General features: G+C 40.5%; 1 protein-coding gene across 1 annotated transcript; it reads right to left on the bottom strand.

Moving 5' to 3' along the window:
• Window positions 1-330: 330 nt before the first annotated feature.
• On the bottom strand, window positions 331-22,096 carry ap1s1 (adaptor related protein complex 1 subunit sigma 1). The gene is made up of 5 exons (XM_038730732.1): window positions 21,919-22,096; window positions 15,667-15,845; window positions 11,960-12,068; window positions 11,652-11,789; window positions 331-6,203 (listed from the first exon to the last, which is right to left on the bottom strand). The coding sequence occupies exons 1-5, from the start codon at window positions 21,919-21,921 to the stop codon at window positions 6,156-6,158; spliced, it is 477 nt and encodes a 158-aa protein (XP_038586660.1). The 5' UTR covers window positions 21,922-22,096; the 3' UTR covers window positions 331-6,155.
• Between the last annotated feature and the right edge of the window lie 1,415 nt (window positions 22,097-23,511).

The following is a 23,511-nucleotide window of genomic DNA, read 5'->3' as shown; positions in this document are numbered from 1 at the left end:
TAAACATAAATACAGGCCATTTTAGACACTTAAGTCATTTTTCTTGGGAGGACAGTCTTATGGTGCCTCATACAGTTGGGTTATGTTCTCAACATAAATGTGTATAAAATAATATATTTATGAAAGTATGAAAACATTTACTGGGAAATCTTTGGAAAGAATTGCAGTATTGGAACATCATGACTTTGGATGATATGTTTTTCCAAGCTCTCTATTTTTATGTGCAATACCTGCTGTTTGCACATACTCTGTTTACCAATAGGAAGAGGAATTCCACTTACTCATACACAAGCACAGACAGTTACAAAATATCAGCAACACAATGTTTCATTCAGTTTAAAATCTTTTATTTCGTTATAAAATTACATTCACACATTGAGTCCCTTTAGCCTTTGCCTGTACAACACTATAAAGATTCCCAGAGCTTCCGCTTTCCAACACTAGGGCCCCTTTACAGCTCTCTCAACCACCTTTTCTTCTCTTTCTTGTAGGGAACAAACAAATTTTAACAAGATTTAAAATCAAAACTACAATCACTAAATTGATTAAGCCGTTGCATATGATGAGCCGATTGACCAGCTTGACAAAGGCTGGGTTTAAATAAATCTTACCCAATGTAGAAGAACATTATTCAACACACTATTCAAAGAAGGTCCATAAAGGAGAAAAGGGGCAGCAGAGGTGAAGGTTAATTATAAATAGCTTTGGCTGCAAGTGGGTGCATTTTCAGATGTACAAAAGTTTGTGAAACCAAAAATAAGGAGGCTATTTCCAATTTGTTTTACTTTCTGAAACAGACAATCCATGCCCACCTCACACAGCAATTGGCAAGGTGTGCGAAGAAGTGAAACTTGATGTTACCTTCGTCATTTCACGTGTGTACAACAAAGTGCAACGCCATAAAGAGAGACTGAGTGTGAGCCGTTTTTGCATCATGACTAAAAAGATTTATGTAACACAAACAAAATACTTGGCGGGAGACAGTGGGATGCAGAATAGAGGAGGCAACAACAGCAGGCTTTCATCCCACCTTCCAGTGTGGACAATCAGGACAGCTAGAAACATGTTTGCTTTTAGATGTGATTAGAGAACATGTACTACAAAGTAGTTTGTTTGACATTGACATTAGTAAGGCCTTCAGGGCCACAGTCTGAAAAAAGGACAATATTTAAAATGAAGACTTTTCTCAGAATATTCTATGAAATCTTAGAACTCAATTCATTTGTCCCTAATGCTATTTCACATCCTGCACAGGCATCAGTGGCAATCTGATGGATTTGTTTTGCTGCAGTTTTCAGCAGATTGTACCTCGGCACATTTTCAGACTCTCTTCCCCATGTGCTTTTCTTTTTCATTTGTTCCACTACATGTAGGCACAGTACATCACTCTATCCCTAACATTGTAGAAAACATTTAGATCACAGTGCGACCTTACTCTTAGAACACTGACGTTGAGCGTTCTATTACAGTCACCTGAGCTGCGGTTGAACTGATTCTGCAGCATTTTGATCTGAGTGAGAAACTTAGCTGATGTGGTCAATAAGTTTGTCATGAGCCAAAATTCTGACTTCTTATTTAAAAAGCAAAAAACAATCAGACTATGTTTCAATGAATAATTGTAATCCATTTTCACTTGAAGAGATAAATAGATATATATTTTTATCTCACTATGGTTGCAGTAAAGCAACTCTTTGAGCAAAACAGTCCACAGTCAAGCTCAAGCTACAATCCTCCTGTAGACTCCAGCTTCCAACTTTAAATCTTTCCTTTACCCATTTTGCAACAACCACATAAATTTCCTACTAGAAATGAGAGAGAGGTTTTTGTCCAGAACTCCTGAGAGGACACTGTACAAACGATATCCCTGTATAATGAAAAACATGCCTACATTTTGAGGCAATACCAGGACGATTTTCCTCTGTAGGATTACATAAGATTGTAAAATGTAACAAAACCCTAGAAGTGACAACCACTGAAACAAGACATCTAGAATTAATATAATGATATAGCTTAAGAGAAATTATTTTCAAAAAATATTTGACGGATTCAGCTGAGTGAAATTAGCAATTCATTCATTTTTTTCCTAAGATACCATATGACTTGCCTGATGAGACAAGCTGAGTGAACATGTTTAAGCATGAATTTATTTTCGTGAATAGTTTTTCTGGTTTTCTAAAATCTGATTCACTCTACAGTATATGATGAATAATCAGTTATGAGCTTTTGGATTAACCCTACATGTGATTGCACAGAAGTTTATAGTATATGCTAACATTCTCATCCCTGTCCACAGCTTTTTATGAAGTGAACATGTCATGCATAAGAACACACCAATGCACACACTAACATTAGATTAAATACCAGGAGTGCGACAGTTCATATTCACTCAGTATTATCTGGTACGGTTTTGGTTCCAATTTTGGAATATTTGTCTCACCAGTTAAAATGATAAATATTGACCGCAACAGATTATTTCAACTGTAGCTTGTTCCACACATACATTTAATTCCCTTGCTTGGCTGTCTGGATGTGCTATCTGAAAGCTGGTGTCTGTACTCAGTAAAATGTCATTTCCACCACTCTGTAACATCACTCTGACTACAAGTAGACAAGTGCTTTTGTAATTCAATAAGGCCAACAGAGTGGTGAGTCTTCTATGATGAAAATCTATGTAGGTGATCACGTCACATCTCTTTCAGGAGCTGGAATCTCCCAGATCAACAGTTTCAGTTTATTACCTTAATAGCACTGGATCAGGACTTCCAGTTCTTGGAACAAGTAGGTAATTGCTTTTGCAAAGTAGACTCCGCCTGTCATTTCAATTTGGGTTTGGATTATTTATTATCTTTAGTTAGATTCAATGAGTTTAGTCAATTCTGGACAGATTTAATAAAATGCAATCAAACTCCAGCCTTATGTGTAAGCATAAACATAAGATTTTTTGATTTGTAGGACCACACAAACATTTCCCAGAAACGTTCACTACACCTGCCCACTCAATGACACTGAATGATTTATACAAGCCGATCTGAACTGAGTCAAACCTAAGGCAAGCTGAGACAGAAAAAACAAAAACTTGAGGTATGTACCTACAATGATCCTGGTAAACTGCTGCGCCACTATATAATACATTCAAAACTGGTTGCCACCCTTTAAGAAATGCACTTTGTTTAAATTAAATGATTAACTAACTTGAACAATGCAGGCACCACTTACAGGAAGAACATGTGTGATCCTGGTCTTTCCATGACTGACTTCCATTACTCATGCTGATGCTCATCCTGCCTGAGATGGCACTTCACACAGACATCCAACCTAGATCACCAGCATCATTAACAACCGCACATTCAAAAGATAAATTATAACTGGGGCTGAAACGATTCATCGATTAAATCGATACATTTGTTTACTCAAATTCTTTGCATCGAGGCTTCATTTAAGCAATATAACTATATAGCACACTGTTATATATATAGCATTACTGTCGCAAATCGGGCTTACGTTGTGAACAGAACGTGATTATGATGATTATTGTTTGCAAAGTGGAGGAAGAGAGAGAAAATAGCGAGGGACGAAGAAGAAAGTGTCCAAAGTATGGGATTATTTCAAGTTAAAAGAAAACAACTCTGTAATGTCACAGTCCGTCCAGCGTAAAATAAAACTTATGTGGCCTAACAGCACGACGGCATCTGATCAGAAATCACCCGGTGTTCTGCCACAGACAAGGTCACATTTTGCCGCCAAGCAAAAGTACTTCTAACGACGCATCAATGAATCGTTGAAATAATCTATAGAAGCTTCAAGTACTAAAATCATTATTAGCTGCAGCCCTAGTTTCCATCAATGTTCTCTTTGTTAAAGTTAGACAAACTCGACATTTCCATCTCATCTGGTACATCAGTCCACTTACTAAAAAAGTAAAGTAAAAAAGTTATTTTAGGCTGTGATGGAAATCTCAAATGCCTTTGGTTCATTATTCAAAATCCACAATGCAGTTCATCACCCCGGGCCCATCGTGTTAGGTTAGATGGGCCAACCCCAGAAAAAAATGAATTCCAAGAAAATTTTATAGAAATTCATAAAACATCAGATCAAGTAATTGTAACAGATGTTTATGACAAACGTCTCACGATTAAGAAGTGTTGGATCATCTAGCTTTGAACTGTAAATTTCATCTTTCTGAGCTACTTCCTGCTTCAAATGTGACCGACAGTACCTATAGTGGTTGTGTGCGCACTTGTGGTTGCTCCTATAAAATGGCAGATAATATAATATTGGGGGTTGCCTTATGTACCTTAAAACAATAAATAGCAGAGTCTCAAATAGCTGCCTACCCCGTTTACTGGCCTGGTGTGGGAACAAATTTTGACAAATAAATGCAGGTCTCCATTAAACGCCTCTTAAACCCCTCCGGGTCGCCTGCTTTAGCCGCTTCTAAGCTGCTTAGATCGTTAAAGTATTTAAAAGAAATCCCTGTTAGCAAAAACCTCAGATGTCCTCTTCTTCTAAACACTCTGTTTTGAACTGCTTTTTCTACCAACGGTTCTGTTCTACGACATACGGAACCAGACGGAGCTGGTGTTCCATATATGGTCATTTGTGCCGCACAGCAACGCTCGGTCTGTCAGTACCACTCAGCGGCAACAACAGCCTGGTAACATGCTTCAGGTCTTGGCCAATCAGAAGACAGTAGGCTTTGAAGCTGACTTTTTGAGTAATGTTGCTGGGCAATCTTACTGGTGGTAAGTCCGACTATGTTTTGAATGGACAGCGGCGGGGCGGAGGAGTGGTGGGAGAAGGGGATTATGGTGGTAATCTTTACTCATTAGCATTGACGGCAACATTGCCCAGCACCATTGCTCTAAAGGTTGCTCTGTGTATCATCAGCTTGAGAGGGGAGGCTCTACAGCTTGTTTCAGACAGAGGCTGAAATGAAGGCCAGACACTTCAGTGGTGGAACAAACATTCTGTTTCTGTGTTTCAACTGCACAGTGTGTGTTATTTTCCTTGTTATATGTTGTCAAGTACATAACCAATGGGAACACAGGATTGTATAAACACAGAATTGTACTTTAATGGTAAAGTTTTTCTGATTGTTACCAAATCCCATGTGCAGAGCCAAACCAACAATGAATGTATCATACAAACAAGTACTTAGTGTATCAAAACCTGATACTGCATCTTTTCTATGCCATATTCTTTTCCAAAACCTATTAAAAACAAACCCATCAGTAAGCCTGTTGCAGTGTGACGCATGCCTTCATTACCATGGACACACACTGTAGTTTACTTTTGACCAATTCCACATACAGGAAACATGCTGGAAATAAACACTAGAGCAGAAAATGCAGATTATTCCGCCACTGAAAATAGTCCCCATCAAATGCACTACACCCTAGTAACCAGAGTAACGTTTGTTAAAAACTACAGCGGCCAACTGTTTTAGGAAATTACTGAGTCTATTTTTTATTTTTTTTAACGAAACTACATTTGTGACCTCTTTATAGTATTCATTCGTACAAACCAATGGGCTTGGGGCAAAGAGAAACAGACAGGGTATGAAAATGAGAAAGTACTCATATATAGACTAACACATTGTTAGTTTTGGTCTTTTCATGAGAAATGTTGATACTGAAATACAAAAAATATTGATTGATCAGACACGCCCAGTTATGTTTTTCTGTCTAATTTCCTTACCTGTTGTCAATCTACCTTCAGTACCTGACAAAACTTCACGATGAGAGTGGTCACCCATCCCTTTGCATCAACGCATCAGTCAAACTACTAATGTCAGTATTCATTGTGGGTTTTATCTTAACTGTCAGATAAGCAAAGCTGGACTCCATCTCACCTCTTTAAAAATTAGAACACACAACCCTCCTGCAGCCACACACAAGTTTAAATTTATCCCAATCCCTCTACCCCACACACAGATCACACAAACACGCACGCACGCACACGGATAAAGGGCCTGTCAATGCAATAATCTTCCATTCTTAACTGAGTCTATTCCCCAGTTAAACACAGTCACCAGAGCCACAGATAACACAGAACCAACATCGTCAGTCCAAGCATGTTCAGTCCCAGATTCTGTCCCGTCCCATCATTCAGCCCTCTGCTCTAGTATCTACAGTCTCTCATAATGCTGCCGTATACTACGCCAAGCCCATTTCCTCCAACACGCTCCTAGGGGACTCATCCTCCTGTAAAGGGAAACACAAAAGCGTTAGAATGGAGGACTCGGTTACACTTAATACTATTTAAAACAAAAACAAATAAAACATATAATAGTAAATGGCTAATTTTAACTGCCACTATCAGTGTTTCCTAGCAATTACCTGAACTGTAGCGGCCTGTCTAATTTATCCCTCCCGCACAGTTTCATAGTGAACAGATTTTTACACTCACCCACAGCGTGTTTGTTAAGCCAACAGCAAGGGTCATGAACAAGCTAAAACGTAAGCTGTCTGTATGCAGTATAACTGTTTATCTTCGTTGGCCATGACCCTTTAAATTTGGCAAATTCTTGTAAACTCAGCTGCTGGCTGAGATGGCAGCCCCACTTCTAAACCAGCCCCTGCACTCCTTACAAGTGATACCTGCAGGCAGTGAATCACAGAAGCAGCAGAGGAGGACTGACACTCACTGATGTCTGTGTTCTTCCATCTTTCTGATTGTCACTCACTATTTTGATCTCAGGAATATGATTTATTTTACTCACTTTTAGATGTGTTTACACTGAGTATATATAGTGACTCTGCTGTTGTAAAATCCAAAGTTCTTTACAAGGCTTTTGCCATTCATTCACGCACACACACACCCCCGATGCCAGTGAGTTTCACCATCCAGCTCTCAATTTGTTCCAGGTGTTATAGGTGACCACCTAGGGATGGGCATCGACCAAACCAAAATGTATGTACGGTAGGGCTGCAACTAACAACTATTTTGATTAATCTATCGATTATTGAAACAAATAATTGACTATTCGGATTATGAATGGCTAAATTACAGAATGTGTCTTATTTAGCTATTAGCTTTTAAATTAAACTTGATTGCAGGATTAAATTAAACTTGTTTTAGGCATGTGCTTATTAACAGTCACGACAATAAAATGAATACTGCTTTCAAAAATAGCCTACATCTTCTAATGAACGTTTCTGCTGCAGCAACAGAAAGTTCCACTGAAATCAAGTCCTGATCTGCTGTTTAGTGACGGAGCAGTTTAAAGGCCAGTACTGCAACACACCGGGACAAACTGACACTACAAAGAAAGGAATAACATCATGCATTACATCAGCCGAATTTACAGGGGGGTCAATAATAATAATAATAATAATAATAATAACGTTTATACATTTTCCCCTAACTCAACAACTCACAAAACGCCGTGATTTTTTTAAGGAAGTTTGGGGCTGATTACCCGCTGTCTCCCACATTGACAGGAGAACTGTTTTCTCTTCTTTAGAAAGTATGAAATTGTCCGATGTTGTCTAATCTTGCGCACTCTGTAGCAACACATTCTCCAGCTGGGAACGTCGCCATGAGCCATACATCGTTTATGATTGTAAAGTAGGGCACATCTGGAATGTGAATGCGGCAGCTGTGCATAATAATTATGTCTATTAATCTCAGCGCCTTTAACAATCAATCAAATTGTCCAAGGGAAACTATATAGAAAACATTACAGCTCATAGCGAGAAGTAACACGGCTTTAACGTGAAGCTAGCTTACCGAGACGAGTCTTCATCATCTACAGAGCAACAACATTAAGAGCCTCCTCCTCAGACGCTCCGGTGCAGTCGCTGCAGTTAACAACCCTTTTAACTGAGTGAAGAGTGAAATGCTGCCACACTTTGGAGGTTTTAGGTTGTGAAGGTGTTAATGCAGCGCTGATGTTGTGCTGTTTTAATAATTTTACTGTTCACAACACTTTAATCCGTTAATCTGACGGTGTTGTTACGGCCCGATGGCGTCATAAATGAATTGACTGATGGACATGATTTTCATTGACTATGTCGATTAGTTGTTGTACCCCTAATGTACAGTATCTCACAAGTCAGTACACCCCTCACATTTTTGTAATATATCTTTTCATGTGACAACACTGAAGAAATGACACAGGTGAGTACACCCCTAAGTCAAAATGTCCAAATTGGGCCCAAAGTGTCAATATTTTGTGTGGTCACCATTATTTTCCAGCACTGCCTTAACCTTCTTGGGCCTGGAGTTCACCAGGGCTTTACATGTTGCCACTGGAGTCCTCTCCTCCACCTTCCGTTCGAGGATGCGCCACAGATCAATAGGGTTTAGATCTGGAGACATGCCTGGCCAGTTCATCACCTTTACCCTCAGCTTCTTTAGCAAGGCAGGGGTCATCTTGGAGGTGTGTTTGGGGTCGTTATCCTGTTGGATTACTGCCCTGTGGCCCAGTCTCTGAAGGGAGGGGATCATGCTCTGCTTCAGTATGCCACAGTGTATGTTGGCATTCATAATTCCCTCAATGAACTGTAGCTCACCAGTGCTGGCAGCCCCAGACAACAACACTACCACCACCCACGCTTGACACCATCTGAACCATATAAATTTATCGTGGTCTCACTGGACCACAGGACATGGTTCCAGTAATCCATGTCCTTAGTCTGCTTGTCTTCAGCAAACTGTTTGCGGGCTTTCTTGTGCATCATCTTTAGAAGAAGGCAACAGCCATGCAGACCAATTTGATGCAGTGTGCGGCGTATGGTCTGAGCACTGACAGGCTGACCCCCCCCCCCACCCCTTCAAACCTCTGCAGCAATGCTGGCAGCACTCATACATCTATTTCCCAAAGAAACCTCTGGATTTGACGCGGAGCATATGCACTCAACTACTTTGGTTGGCCATGGCGAGGCCTGTTTTGCGTGGATCCTGTCCTGTTGAACCGCTGTATGGTCTTGGCCAGTGAGCTGCAGCTCAGTTTCAGAGTCTTGGCAATCTTCTTATAGCCTAGCCCATCTTTATGTAGAGCAACCATTCCTTTTTTTCAGACCCTTAGAGAGTTCTTTGCCGTGAGGTGCCATGTTGAACTTCCAGTAACCAGTATGAGGGAGTGTGAGAGCGATGACACCAAATTTAACACACCTGCTCTCCATACACACCTGAGACCTTGTAACACTAACGAGTCACATGACACTGGGGAGGGAAAAATGGCTAATTTGGCCCAATTTGGACATTTTCACTTAGGGGTGGACTCACTTTTGTTGCCAGTGGCTCAGACATTAATGGCTGTGTGATGTGTTATTTTGAGGGTATACACTCAATATACAAGCTGTCCACTCACTACTTTACACTGTAGCAAAGTGTCATTTCTTCAATGTTTTCACATGAAAAGATATAATCAGATATTTACAAAAATGTGGGGGGTGTACTGACTTTTGTGACACACTGTATGTATATGAAGCTCTGAGTACTGAAAACTGCCATGCCCTTAAAGCTGAAGGTGTGTTCGGATTCATCCAGTAATCTCGCTTACATATTCTTTTATCAGATAGGTTCTGATTTCAAACTAAACTTGGCCAAATCGTTCCAGGAACTAGAGGAAGAAAATGGAACTAAAAGCCCTTTATGCCAATTCCTGTTTGTGTTTACAGTCATTAAGAAGTTCATAAAATATGTTTTCACTGTTGAAAATTATAAGAAATGTCTGCTCCTTGTTGTAACAACTTGCAATACTCAAATTACTTAAACAGTAGTTCACATTTGCAATAATACTAAACACTTGTTAATGGAAATCTATTTCGTTTTTGTGATAACCTGCAAACTGACAAAACAGGACAGAAGCTCATACCACAAGCCACCTTGGTGGAGGTGGTGGGTGAAACCCTAAAGCCCCGGGGGCCTCATTTATAAACGGTGCGTACATTCAAAACAAGACTGGAAACATGCGTACGCCACTACCCAAGCAAAGGTTGTGATCTATAAAAAACAAACTTGACGGGAAAATACGCATCCATGCAAACTCTGAGGCATGTGTACGCACATATTGTTGTGACCGTTTTGTTGCACTGTTTTATGTTGTGTGGGTCACGTTAGTTACAGCGACTGAGAGGTGGAGAAGCTGTGTATCTGAGTATTGGTAAAACCACAATAAACATAAACTGAATGTTACGAAGAAAACAGCGGCAGGTCCAAGCTACTGTAGTGTTAGCTGGCTGCTCCTGGCTGCATCACTATAGGCTAACGATAGTAAACAAATCGCTCCACGTTTGTTTTTTGCCGTTACATCCTTTCTTGCAGGCTAAATCAACAGTGGTACACATAATGTGGAAAGCTAACGTTATATAACTTTGCACCGGATAACAATAGCAACTATTCGGCGTTAGCCTGCGAGCTAACGTGACTTTCTCTGTGTTTCTCCAGCTTTACTAATGCGCACTTTGTTCTTACTCGACATCATCTGAACCTGTTTGGTCTGATGGGCTTCAGCACATAAATCTTTATTGTTGTTTTGGATCCTTACGTGGAGCCTGTGTTTTACTGTGAGCTGGTAGTTTTTTGCTGTTAGTGGAATGCATGTCGTTAGCTGCTGTGTTGTCGCTGTAGTCTGAGAGGCTCGGGAGCGCGCACAGGGCTGAATCCGACCCGGAGACCTCACATTAAAAGCAGAATAGTGGCTGATGCAAGCAATGGAGAAAACAGGCGTGTGCTTCATTTCTAAGTGAGTTTTGAGCCCACTGACAATAAGGCAATGAAAATTTGATTTATTAAAATCAAACACTTACATATAACCCCTTTAAGTGTGCAATAAAAATATAATTTAAGATCATTTTCAGCGTAAAGAAAAGTAACCATGATTTAGGATAATAAACACAAACGGAGATATCTCCATAAGAACGCCTCAAATGCGTTGCACAGTTTAATCGGGAATCATATTAAGTAAAACTTGCATTCAGTGCAATTTATTCTCTTAAATAGGGTGAACATTAGGACCAATTACATTTAAATTGATGCGTTTTCAAAGCGTCAGTCGAGCAAATACGGGGGAATCCAAATTAGTACATGGGTCATCCCGTCTTGTGTATCCCTCTCCACCTCCATCACAACTCATTAGGGATGCACAAGCATTATATGTAAGTGTGCGTTTTACACACCAAACAACATGCCTCAGCTTCACTAAGGAACGTCAGTGTCACACTGGGTTAAATTTCTGTAGCTTGTGTCAGAATTTACCATTCTTTTGTTCATGCAGTCAGTACGTATTAATATTAATGAGGGGCATTTCACTACCATTTATAGGCAACTAGAAGAAGATGATACTTTATTGTCACATATATGCATTGCGATATTCATTCTCTGCATTTAACAGATCCCCTCAAGGGAGCTGTGGGCAGCCGCTGTGCAGCATCCGGGGACCAACCCCAGAAATTTATCAGTGTCTGATCAATGGCACCGACTGCAGAACCTAACATATTTTTGATGGGTGTTTAAAGGGTCGGACAAGGAGCTCGCTCACATATGCCACATTTCAAGTTGATTGTGATTTAAAAAGAGAAATTGGCGTAGGACGTGCATGCTCACCGTTTTATAAATCTGTATATTTTTGTGTGTACGCACTTCCTGTATTTTGTACGCATGTCTTTTCTACGTACAGTTTTATAAATGAGACCCCAGGTTACCTCTTGCAGTAGGTCAGCTTGTTCAATGGCTTTGAGGACACTCTTCTTAGACGTGTCCTGGATCTCTCCTCCCATCAGGAACTCATCTAGAATGAAGTAGGCCTTCTCAAAATTAAAGATGATGTCCAGCTCACATACCTGCCCAAACAAACACAAATCAGCAACGCAGTCCGCAATGTCTTCACATGTTCTTGGGGAGTAAAAATTCTCACTTAAGTCTGTAACCTTAGTTTAGCATTGTGACAAAGCACAGAGAGAGAGCAAACAGCTCAGGAACAACTCGAGAGATTCAGAGATTTCTGACTTACACTGCCAAAGTACTTATCCAACAGCTCTACAAAGCGGTGGATGACTTCCAATGTGATCAACTCATTGTCCTGCTCTTCAATTGCACAACAGAAATACAAGCTGGCATACCTGCATGAATACATAAAAAACACCATAAAAATATAATAACATCTGGCATAATCAACTCAGAGGTGACTAAAACACACACGCACACACATTTTTAACAAAGTAAAAACATGCATGTAGACATATGAAGTATGTATGAATCCATGTCAATAAGATACCAAAGTTAAATGTTAAACTACATTTACTTTTATTGCCAATAGATGCTGGCTGAAAGGAAACATCAGTTAATGTTTTACTGTCACGACACTCGTGGGCCGACTGTGTACATGCACGTGACTCTCATTATATTTGTGTATTCTGCATGTGCATCATTCATTTTGCATTAAATAAATGTCTTACTTAGATGTATTCTCATGGTGTGTATGACAATTATAGCCTTCTCCTTTCAGCTGCAACTTCAATGCTGTGAAACGGACTTCAGATAAAAAATATAATATCATAACTTAAAGAGGTTAGCAGGCTTACTTTCAGCCTTGTACAAAAAGTACACGGCTTTAGCAGGGCTGTAACCAGCTATGAGGTCACCGTGGTCTGGACCTCCATAACTCTATGTAGGCTATAGCCTATCAATAAAATAATTTGAATAAAAACCACTGATAACACAATCAACTTAAATGAAGGCTTTAGGACCAAGCGGACGCAGCGGATTATACCGTCGCAACCATCATTTCAACAAACAGGGTGTAGCGTCTCCCCATTAAGAGAGACACTGTGTGCATTTACGCACGAGGCACAGTAACATAACTTCATATTTAAATTTCCCGACACGCCGACAAGATCGGTCAGAATCTAATGTTAATTAGCAGAGTTTCCTTTGTACTGTGAAGTTTATAAGAACAGTTTTTAGTCTTGCTGCTTAAATCTCCCAAGGTATTTTCTGTGGCATAACTGCGCTCATGGAAATGTTTCAATGACTGACAGCAGCCTCTCTAATCATGAAAGTACAGCATACAGCAATACAACCCAATAAAGAAATCACCTGGAAAGTTAAAAGGACCGGTAGAAGTGGGCTAAACATTTGAGACATATTTAGCCTAATGCATGTTGTGAAGATTAGCATACTAAGGTTTACCTGTTTGCACTACCTGATCATAGCTTGTGTACCTCTTTTATGCAATTTTAGTGAGTCAAGCAGTGGGGAGAGAAATCATGATGAACAGCCTGTTGTCAGCGTGTCCACTGCGCGGTTTAAGCCTTCACTGCGCACGGACACACACACACAGGGGCATTATGTAGCTTCCAGCGGCCACTAGTGGTGCGGTTCTAAGATTGCAACCAGGTGTGTGCTCGTACGCGCTAACATACAGAAATACAAGAATAAACACAGGAACACCAGCATGCAGGCTGTGGCTTTTCTCCAGACATATTCAGGCCATAGGTTCAGGCTCTGTTACTTTAACGTTCCCGTCTCAGAGGCAGATCAACACCAGCGCCGTACCTTCCATTCAGCGCAGCGAGCCGCATTTCAGCTCAATACTCCAGAAAAAGGCAGAGTGACAGCGGCTATAGACAGACAGGGAGAACAGACAGAGCTGGAAACTCAGGTGAACTCCCACTGCAACGTTACAGTAATAGATTTATCAACTGCAGGTTGAACTAATCCATGCTCATTACATGATCATGGATATTATGAGATTGTGTCACACTTTATAACAGTTAGACCGCAGTCAGTAACTTTACTGTAACTAGTGACAGTGCATGGCTCTTCCTCTGTGTTGTTGTGACCGTTTTGTTGCACGTTGTGTGGGTCACGTTAGTTACAGCGACTGAGAGGTGGAGAAGCTGTGTATCTGAGTATTGGTAAAACCACAATAAACATAAAGTGAATGTTACGAAGAAAACAGCGGCAGGTCCAAGCTACTGTAGTGTTAGCTGGCTGCTCCTGGCTGCATCACTATAGGCTAACGATAGTAAACAAATCGCTCCACGTTTGTTTTTTGCCGTTACATCCTACACATGATAGTAACATGGGTGGCGTTAGTTGGTAGTTTTTTGCTGTTAGTGGACTGCATGTCGTTAGCTGCCGTGTTGTCGCTGTAGTCTGAGAGGCTCGGGAGCGCGCACAGGGCTGAATCCGACCCGGAGACCTCACATTAAAAGCAGAATAGTGGCTGATGCAAGCAATGGTGTGCTTCATTTCTAAGTGAGTTTTCAGCCCACTGACTGATAAACATTTTTTGCCGACGTATTTCTTTATATATCATTAGTTTGTGTGGATGTAGTGTATAATATTGGTTGTGTTTGGTTTAATTTTGGTAGGAATTTCCATAAATCAAAAAAAATAAATCTGTAAATGCTCCATATACCTTTGTACTCTTTTCGACCACTCAAAGCGCTTTTACACTACATCACATTCACCATTCACACACATTCATACAGTGGTGGAACGACCACCAGGGGCAATTCGGGGTCAGTATCTTGCCCAAGGATACTTTGACATGTAGCCTGGAGGAGACAGGTATTGAACTGCGGACCTTCCGATTAACGGGCAACCCGCTCTATCTCCTGAGCCACAACTGCCCCAGACACCCTGGAAATCTGGAACTCACTAATATCTACCCTGGATCGAATCACTGGTAAAATCTAATAAAAATCACTGAAAAAGTTTAACGACTTTGCCCCCAAAATAAGTTTCCCAACATGTTACTGTGCATGCGTCACTACTACCACGCATGCGCAGCTGAAGAATAACAGACCCTTACGTCAGTGGAACCACAGGATTGACACATATGTTTCCCGCTTTGGCTAACAAAAGCTTAAAGGTGTTAACAGCATATATATATATATATATATATATATATATATATATATATATATATATATATATATATATATATATATATATATATATATATATATATATATATATATATATATATATATATATATATATATATATATGCTGATCAGAACAGCTGATTTCAGGACGAACTGATGGTGGGAAACCAAGTAACTAAACTTCTTGGTCTAAAATCTTCTGCCTGCTACTTTTTTTTCATATGATATTAAACATCTCTGGTTTTTGAACAGCAAACAAACAATAAATTGCAAAAACAATTGGCAGTTGATTAATTAATTATTCCTAATAAAAATAATTAACTGTAGCCAAAGTCAGGAACTTTTACGTTTCCTTTCTATTGGTTTAATGATGAATACAGTCATTCCATGATCAATATGTTTTGTGTAGGCTATTTGATGGATATTTTTTACTGTTTGAACTATTGTCTATAACTGCACCACAGTAACAATGAGTTAATGACTCAGGCGCAGAGCCTTGAGCTCTACAATGAAACTGACAATCAGCCTGTCATGTTAAATACTAGTGGCACTAACATTTGTATAAGTGTGTCACTATCTTGTGATAATGACAAATTATTAACATTAATTTCATAAATTTTAATGAAACACTTGGCTGTTTGGCTAATGTGCTCTCTGTAAGCCTGTGTCTGTGATATATACACTCAGCCAATGATGAGATAAAGAAGGTGAAACTGGTGCAAAAAGAGATCACTTAATAGACATTTATGGCAGACACATCAGGCTGTCCAGAAGAAACAAGTACAACATTATGACAGTTTATGATGTAGGCTAGCATGTTTACCTTTTATAGACAATCTTGAGGTCCCTCCATTCTAGGAAGCTGCACATCTTTGGTTTGCGGGCGAGCACTATCTGCATCAACTCCCTGACCATCTTCTTCTTGTCGCGCTCAGCTGTGGCTGTGTACCACTTCTGCAGACGCAGCTTCCCTTGCCGGCTGAAAAGCAGCATGAAACGCATCTACACACAGAGAGGGATGGAAACTATTCAAAACAAGTAACAAGTAGTGTTGCTGTTTCTGCCCATCACTGAGAATATGTGATCAGCATTATTGGTCCAATAAAATAATTTCAAACAATGACCTCCTTAACTGGTAAGGATTGTCTTTTTCATTATCACATGACACATCAAGCCACTGATGTGGTTCAGCGATCTGGTCTAGATACAATATAAAGATATTGCCATACTGTTTATTAGGTGGAAAGGGTGTGCGCGCTGAAACAGACTTTCTCAGATTTTCTCTCAAATCAGGTACAGCAGCTTACGCTGCTCATTGCTAAATCAGCCACAAAGCTATATAGCCGTGTTTATCAGTGGAGGAGGGCTAACGTTAATGAGCCGTTAAACTATAGTTTCTGGCCGCCTGTCTGCAGTTATAGTTGGTGTGTCTGAAATGATTAAACCAGAGCTGACATGTAAATAAACGTGAGCTGAAGAAGAATCTAAAATAGCTTCCTGTCAGAGCCGTAATGGCTCTGGTTATAGTTATAATGTTATTTAAATGAAATCTCAAAGTTGTAGACAGTCATTTAGTATTAGATGCATTCAACAGCAGGTCACTGTAACGTTATCATCGACGGCATGATTGAGAACCAGCTGGTGGTTGAGAAATGGTTTCTCATAGCTTTAGAGATAAACTAGATGGGAATATGCTACACTGAATGTAGTTATCAGGGGAGATTATTTGTAAGGTAAAATACACATAGCCTACCCTTATTGGGGATCTTAGTTAGTTCAAGCGTGGTACAAGCGTAGGTTGCCACCTGTGCAATAAGACCATTCGTGAAAATTTAATCACTACTAAATATTCCATGGTCAACTGTTAGTGGTATTATAACAAAGTGGAAGCGATTGGGAACAACAGAAACTGAGGAGCACAGTGCGCAGAAGTTGCCAACTTTCTGCAGAGTCAACTGCTACAGACTTCCAAACGTTGTGTGGCCTTCAGATTAGCTCACGAACAGTGCGTAGAGAGCTTCCTAGAATGGGTGTCCATGGTCGAGCAGCTGCATCCAAGCCTTACATCACCAAGTGCAATGCAAAGCGTCTGATGCAGAGGTGTAAAGCACGCTGCCACTGGATACTAGAGCAGTGGAGACGAGTTCTCTGGAGTGACGAATCACACTTCTCTGTCTGGCAATCCGATGGACGAGTCTGGTTTGGCGGTTGCGGAGAACGGTACTTGTCTGACTACACTGTGCCAAGTGTAAAGTTTGGTGGAGGGGGGATTATGGTGTGGGGTTGTTTTTCAGGGGTTGGGCTTGGCCCCTTATTCCTGTGAAATGAACTGTTGATGCTTCAGCATACCAAGACATTTTGGAATGAGTATGGTACGCTATGGTATGAGGTGATACATGATGCCGAGAGAAATAAAACGAAGGTTAGAAGCTTTATCTCCATAAGCACAAAAAAGGTACCAAAATGTAGCCACATGCCTTCTTCTCCCTCAAAAATGGCAAAATCTTGCTCACTGGAGGTTTAGTTTTTTTAGCTGTGGACATAAATTGATAGGAAACTCTCAGTCGTGTCTCATTCACTCCCTAACTGCACCGAGTTCTCACCCTGTAACCAATTCTTTAACTTGCTATATCTTCCTCCCTGTTTGTAGTGTCGACACAACGTATATTTTTATGCTCACCTACTCAAGCTTTAACTAAAAATACCTAAATGAGAGCTGAAAACCTTTTTTTTTTAAAAACATATACACTTTTTGTATCAACGAAGCATCAAATTGTATCATTACAAGGAGACTCACTGGTGGCATAATTGTTTAGGAATCAGTCTCTGGAGCAACACCTCTTATTTCCAGTTGTGGGTTTGAATCCCGCAACCAGCAGCAGTGATTATTGCTTTAAACTTTAAACACCTGGATGGTGTTTGAACTTAATGATAACAAACTAAAGATGTCTCCTACCTTAAAACACTAAAATGATAGCTGAAAAGCTTTTTTTTAAAGCAAATGCAAGCTCTTTCCATTCAGACCCAGGTTTCGAATCCCACTTCCGGCAGCAGCGATAATTGCTTTCAACTTCACTTAACTGTGTGCAGTTCAGTTCCCGCTGACTTGCTGTGCTGTTTTTCATTTTGTATCTTAGTCTTTCTAAATGCAATCAATGTTTACGTGGATATCAGTGTTTCCTTAAAATAGTTGATAGCTCTATATATTTTACTCGTCAACAGTGGACTGGACCTCAGATAAAACATATATATATATATAAGCTAAACAGAGGAGCTCTAGAAGTGGCTGCGGGGGATGCCAACCCGCGGGAGGAGCGTGTGAGGCCGGCCAGCCGCCCGCTCACAGAGCCCTCTGCTCCCGTCGTCACACATACCGCTGCAGCAACAACGGCAGAGGAAAACACAGCTGGAAAAAGAAGAGAAAGCTGTGTGGATCGCTGGTGTGCATCTCGCATTGAACATTACGTTGCGGCTGTTGTGTATAGCGTCGCTATGACGACAAGCTACGTACTATCTCTGGGTACTATCTGCAATGGAAAACGGAGCAGGGTAGAGTCGAGTCTATCGATTTGCGCTATGGTAGCATTTTTCGGCAAGGCAGCATAGATCGTCAGAACACCGGCAACAGTTCAGTTTAGTCCTAAAAGACGATGCAACTGCGACTCCGTTTGGGCCTGGAAATTCACAATCATAACCTGTAAGTATGCTTTATTGGTTGTGAATTATATTTAAAATAAACACGGCAATGTAACTTCACAGACTGTTCAAGTGAACAGATTTTGAATCTGAAAATGAGCATAATACCACTTTAATGAACTCCTCCTACAGAATAAGTCGGATTGACTTCAATTTTTTGCTGTGCAGTCTTATACCATTACACATTGCACAAATGGTGAGTTTTGGTCGACCTGGGCATATGGAGGTAAGACGAAGCCAAAATCATTGAAAATGGACAGACTTTAAGTCACAAATAGATATTACAACTTTACACAAAACACAATCTACAGATGGATTGATCGCAATTGCAAAACATGATCTACAAATAGAAATCCGTAATTTGTACTTGAAAACTAGAATTTCAATTAGGGCTGAAACGATTCATCGATTAATAAAATGTATCGACGCAAATTCTTTGCATCGATGCTTCGTTTAATCCATATAACTATACAGCACAGAGTTTCGCACGGACATTTACAACTGTCGCACATCGCGCTTACGCTGTGAACATGACGGGATTATGAAGTCGAGGAGGAGAGAGAAAATAGCAAGAGACGAAGAAGAAAGTGTCTAAAGTATAGGATTATAACAAGCAAAAGGAAAACAACCACTCTGTAATGCCACAGTCCGTCCACCGTAAAACGAAACTTATGTCGCCTCGGCAACAGCACGGCGGTACCTGGTCAGCAGACCACAGACAAGGTAACAGTAACTTTAGCATTTAACTGAAATCATGATTTATTGTTGAGTTGAAGGCTAGCCAAAGTAAGCCGCAGTCCTCAGCTGAAAATGTGCACACGTGCGTTTGTTGTTCTACGTTTTTGGGCCGTGAGTTGTAGCCTCACAGTCATGAGTTAACTGGGTGTCAGGGAGCTGCACCTTTTTACTCACCTGCAGCTCTCTCTGTAGCTCAGACAATCCCTGCTACCTGCGTGTGCTAATCCATCCTTTCACCCAGATTCTTTGTCTTTATAATTGGTATTTTTATAATAATACGGCGCCGCCGCCAAGCAAAAGTACTTCTTAAACGACGCATTGATGAATCGCTGAATGATCTATAGAAGCTTCGAATACTAAAATCATCGTTAGCTGCAGCCCTAATTTGAATGAGTGCAAGTTATAGGTTTCAGGTGAAGATCCTATTCTGTTTGAATATTGTGTTATCTTTGTTTTTAGAATTTTTACAATATTGTTTCGCTGTGGTGATAAAACAATGCCATAATCATTGAAAATTAGTCAAAAATGCATATTACAATTTATAGACACAAAACAAGATCTACAAACAGATTTAAATTCTGCCAACTCCTCAAGCTCTGTAAAACACCATCTGTAAATAGATTAGCAGTTTTATCTTTAAAAATTTGTGTCTCTTCAACAAACACGGGCTAAGCATCAGCGAGACGGCTGGAAATATTTTAAAATCAGACGCTTTCTTATATACAAACATTACTGGATGTGCAGCAACATTAAAGTTTGCCAACACCAAAGTCACTATATAAACTCAATATCAGTTCCTGTTATTCACTGCCTGCAGGTAACATTACCTGGTAGAGAGGAGCAGCTGGTTTGTCTCAGATAGCAGCTCACTTTACTGAGTTGTGCCAAATATTAAGCTACGTGTCAAACTAAGCTGAGCAGCACCACAGACAGACAGCTTTCAATTTCGCTTGTTTGTAACATTTGGCTAATTGCCAAGTTAATTGTAGCTGTGCTTATATGAAACATAGACATTCAAAAGGATTTGTGTGTCAGCATCAGTATTTTTACTGAAGAACTTCCGTTTTCTCACTCATACTTGTTAAAGTAAACAGGAAATATAAAACAGCCACACATTAGAATACACATAGTGTAGTATTAGGTTACCATGACAGAAAACCAATTGTAACTTCTACAGCTAACAGAAACACGCTCCTGTTGTTGATCATCCTGATATATCAGGCTTGTATATCTCCATTCCATATTTATATATTTCCACATTTATTTACGTCGACTGTAGGCTTGTCTAAGTGCAGCACCTTATCACCACAGCAAAATCCTCATTTGTGTAAAACACTACTTGGAAATAAAGCTCCTTCTGATTCTGATTGTATGGGGACAAACAGGTAACAGGATGCGGTGCTGTCCTGCTGCCGTCTTGACGAAGTGCTCCAGGATGATTTTTTGATACGCTGACAAATTGACGTATTTTCATAATTCATAATGTCGATGAATCACCCCAGCCATTGAAAAATATCACACCCCCTCCCTTCAGGCCTTCCTCCATTGCCACTCCCCCAAAACACTTTTTCATGTGCAACGAGTGCACAGGCAGAGTGAGCGCAGGCAGGCAGGCCAGCCAGCCCTCCTTATTACAGTCCTGCCACACATACTGAATTATATTTAAGGTTAATTTATTTATTTATTTTTAGCATTAACAAATGTATTGAAATAAACAAATTCAGTTTCCTGTTGTTAACTTCCTCCCAGGGTTTAAACCAGTCAGGGAAGGTCAACTTCTTTGTATATTGTTACTTTAAACTGTTTAAAAAGTTACTGATTTAGTTCACAGTTTTAAAGATATTAAATCAGTTTTATTTACTGTAAATAGTTATTTATAACAGCTGCACCGTTGACCATTTTATGGCAATAATGACAAAGTGTTTAAAATCAGACGATTGATGGCGTTGAGAGCTCTACACTATGAATTCTGGCAGTCCAGATTCAGACGTTTAAAGACGGTCTGTTTAAACAGTGACACATGCACATATGTATTGTATATCTCAATATTAAGTTACCTGTGTTGTTTAACCAATTTAGAAAATTGTTTACATTATAGCTGGTGAAATTAAAGACCTTTTACATACACTGGCTACATATTCAAGATGAAATAGGATACATTCTTTTTACTCAGATTGACAGTTACTGTGCATTCTAATCAAATAATTTATTAATTGCTGCATATTAAAGCTATAGGTTCGCAGGCAGTTAGAAACGGGCAGCTCCATAACGGTCATTTACTGTGGACACCGACTAAAACCACGGGCTAAACTCTTTACCTGCGACGAGGAAACAATTAACATTACAAAAATCTTGTCATGCTCAGTTTGAACATTACTGAATGACATGAAGACACAGCGAACATGAACAGTTACACGGGCCATATGCTATACGCTATCTGAAAGCCCTACCATGTGTCAGATAGACAGGACTATTTCACACCTTGTGCTGTCAAACGGCCTTTTAGCTTGCAGGCCATGCTGACAGAAGCCAGGTAGCGCAGGTGGACACTTCCTGAAACCATACACCTTGTTAGCTTGATGTGGCATTAGCTTAGCGCCTAGCTACTGCCTTTTTAAGTCAAACAGAAGCAGTAACTTACCATTTTGTCGGATTTTCTACACTAAGGCGACGTTACTAACGACTTCTAGGTTATGTCTGTACTGCCCGGTCCAACGTAAACGATTACACCGCAGCTAATGCTGACAGCCCATGCCTGTGTCAGATCCTGTCCAGCTGCATCAGAACTGTACCCATTCCTGCTCCACTGAGTTCCGCCTCTGGTGAGCATGCGCACTGACATATTTTATTTCTTGCCCTGAGTTACGCCTGTCAGGTAACAAAAGGACAGTGGAATTGGAGTAAAGCGTCTGTCCTCGTGATAAATCCCGAGCTAAAAGCTGAATTCTATTTCCTCTATACGGCCCCCTCAGTCATGTCATGTTCCCAACTTTGGCTTTGACCAGGGAAAAATATGTAGTGGAGTTAAGATGAACCAATCCCAGCTGACATCGGGCGAAAGGCGGTGGGTACGCCCTGGACAGGTCGCCAATGATGACTGAACATGATCTACAGAAATGTTTTTAGATGTAAGTTAAACAAAATGATTGAGATGTAGGGCAATAAGTTTAGCCAGTAGAAGTCTGCAAATACATCATTCTGCACAGTGGAGCTGAAACAACAAGGGGAGTAACAATAAGTGAAACACATTTTTACATTACAGAGAACAACCTTCTGCTCAACGTCAGCAAAACGAGCTGATCGTTGATTTTAGGAAGAAGGAGATAAAGACACACACTCCTGTCTACATCAGTGGAGCTGAGGTGGAGCAGGTGAACAGTTTCAGGTTCCTGGGAATCACAGAGAACCTGACATGGTCGTCTCACATCTCCACGCTGGTGAAGAAAGCTCAGAAACAACTGTATTTCTTGAGGAAGCTTAAGAAGGTCAAATTCCCATGCCAAGTTCTTGTCAGCTTTTACAGAGGAGCAACAGAAAGCATCCTGACTGGAAACATCACAAACTGGCATGGGATGTGCACGGCCCAGGACCGGAGGGCTCTGCAGGGGGGGATTCAAACTGCTCAGAAGATCATTGTTACCCATGTGGTGTCCGAACAATAATGCTGCCATGATGTGTTGAGAAGAAAGCCGCTTGACACTGTTCTTGATCATAAAAGTTTACTACATCAAGGAGTTCAGCATCAATTACAAGCTCTGCAGCAGCTTGGAGAGAGACCCAGCCCGATGGCCACTCTGTCTCTCTGTACATCAAACATAGCTTATATAGGACATGTTTAGGTATCTGTTAGGTACCATAGAGGGGTCTGAGTCTGCAAACTAAGGCACCAATCCATATAAGGGCACAGTCCTATAGGATAAGAGTAAACATCTGTTAGACACCATATAAGGGTCTGAGTCTCCACATAACCACTGACCTCTACTCTCCCCTTAAAAGGTCACTAATCCTCTATCCAGCTGCTACAGTGTTATTTTAAACTGTTATGGTCAAATGCACATATGTTATACACCACATCCATCACGAGCATCAGTGATATCGGTGAGGTGAGGTGTCTGCAGAGCCCAAAGGATACTAAAGGACAGTACCCACCCAGCCGCATACCTGGGAAGAGATGTAGAAGTTTCTGCTGCCGCACCACCAGACTGCAGAGCAGCTTTTCCCCCTAAGCTATCAG

The sequence above is a fragment of the Micropterus salmoides genome, unplaced genomic scaffold, assembly GCF_014851395.1.
Source record: "Micropterus salmoides isolate LMB-PRFRI ecotype aquatic unplaced genomic scaffold, ASM1485139v1 Ms_hic_scaffold_2, whole genome shotgun sequence".
Taxonomy (NCBI): Eukaryota; Metazoa; Chordata; class Actinopteri; order Centrarchiformes; family Centrarchidae; genus Micropterus; species Micropterus salmoides.
This window is presented reverse-complemented; position numbering and strand designations above follow the sequence as displayed.

Bases quoted from the DNA above. Each gene is read 5' to 3' on its own strand.
- ap1s1 (XM_038730732.1), bottom strand. The intron at 12,069-15,666 runs GTAAACATGCTA...GTATTCATGCAG, and splicing joins CTCAAGATTGTCTATAAAAG to GTATGCCAGCTTGTATTTCT. The intron at 11,790-11,959 runs GTAAGTCAGAAA...TTGTTTGGGCAG, and splicing joins TGGATAAGTACTTTGGCAGT to GTATGTGAGCTGGACATCAT.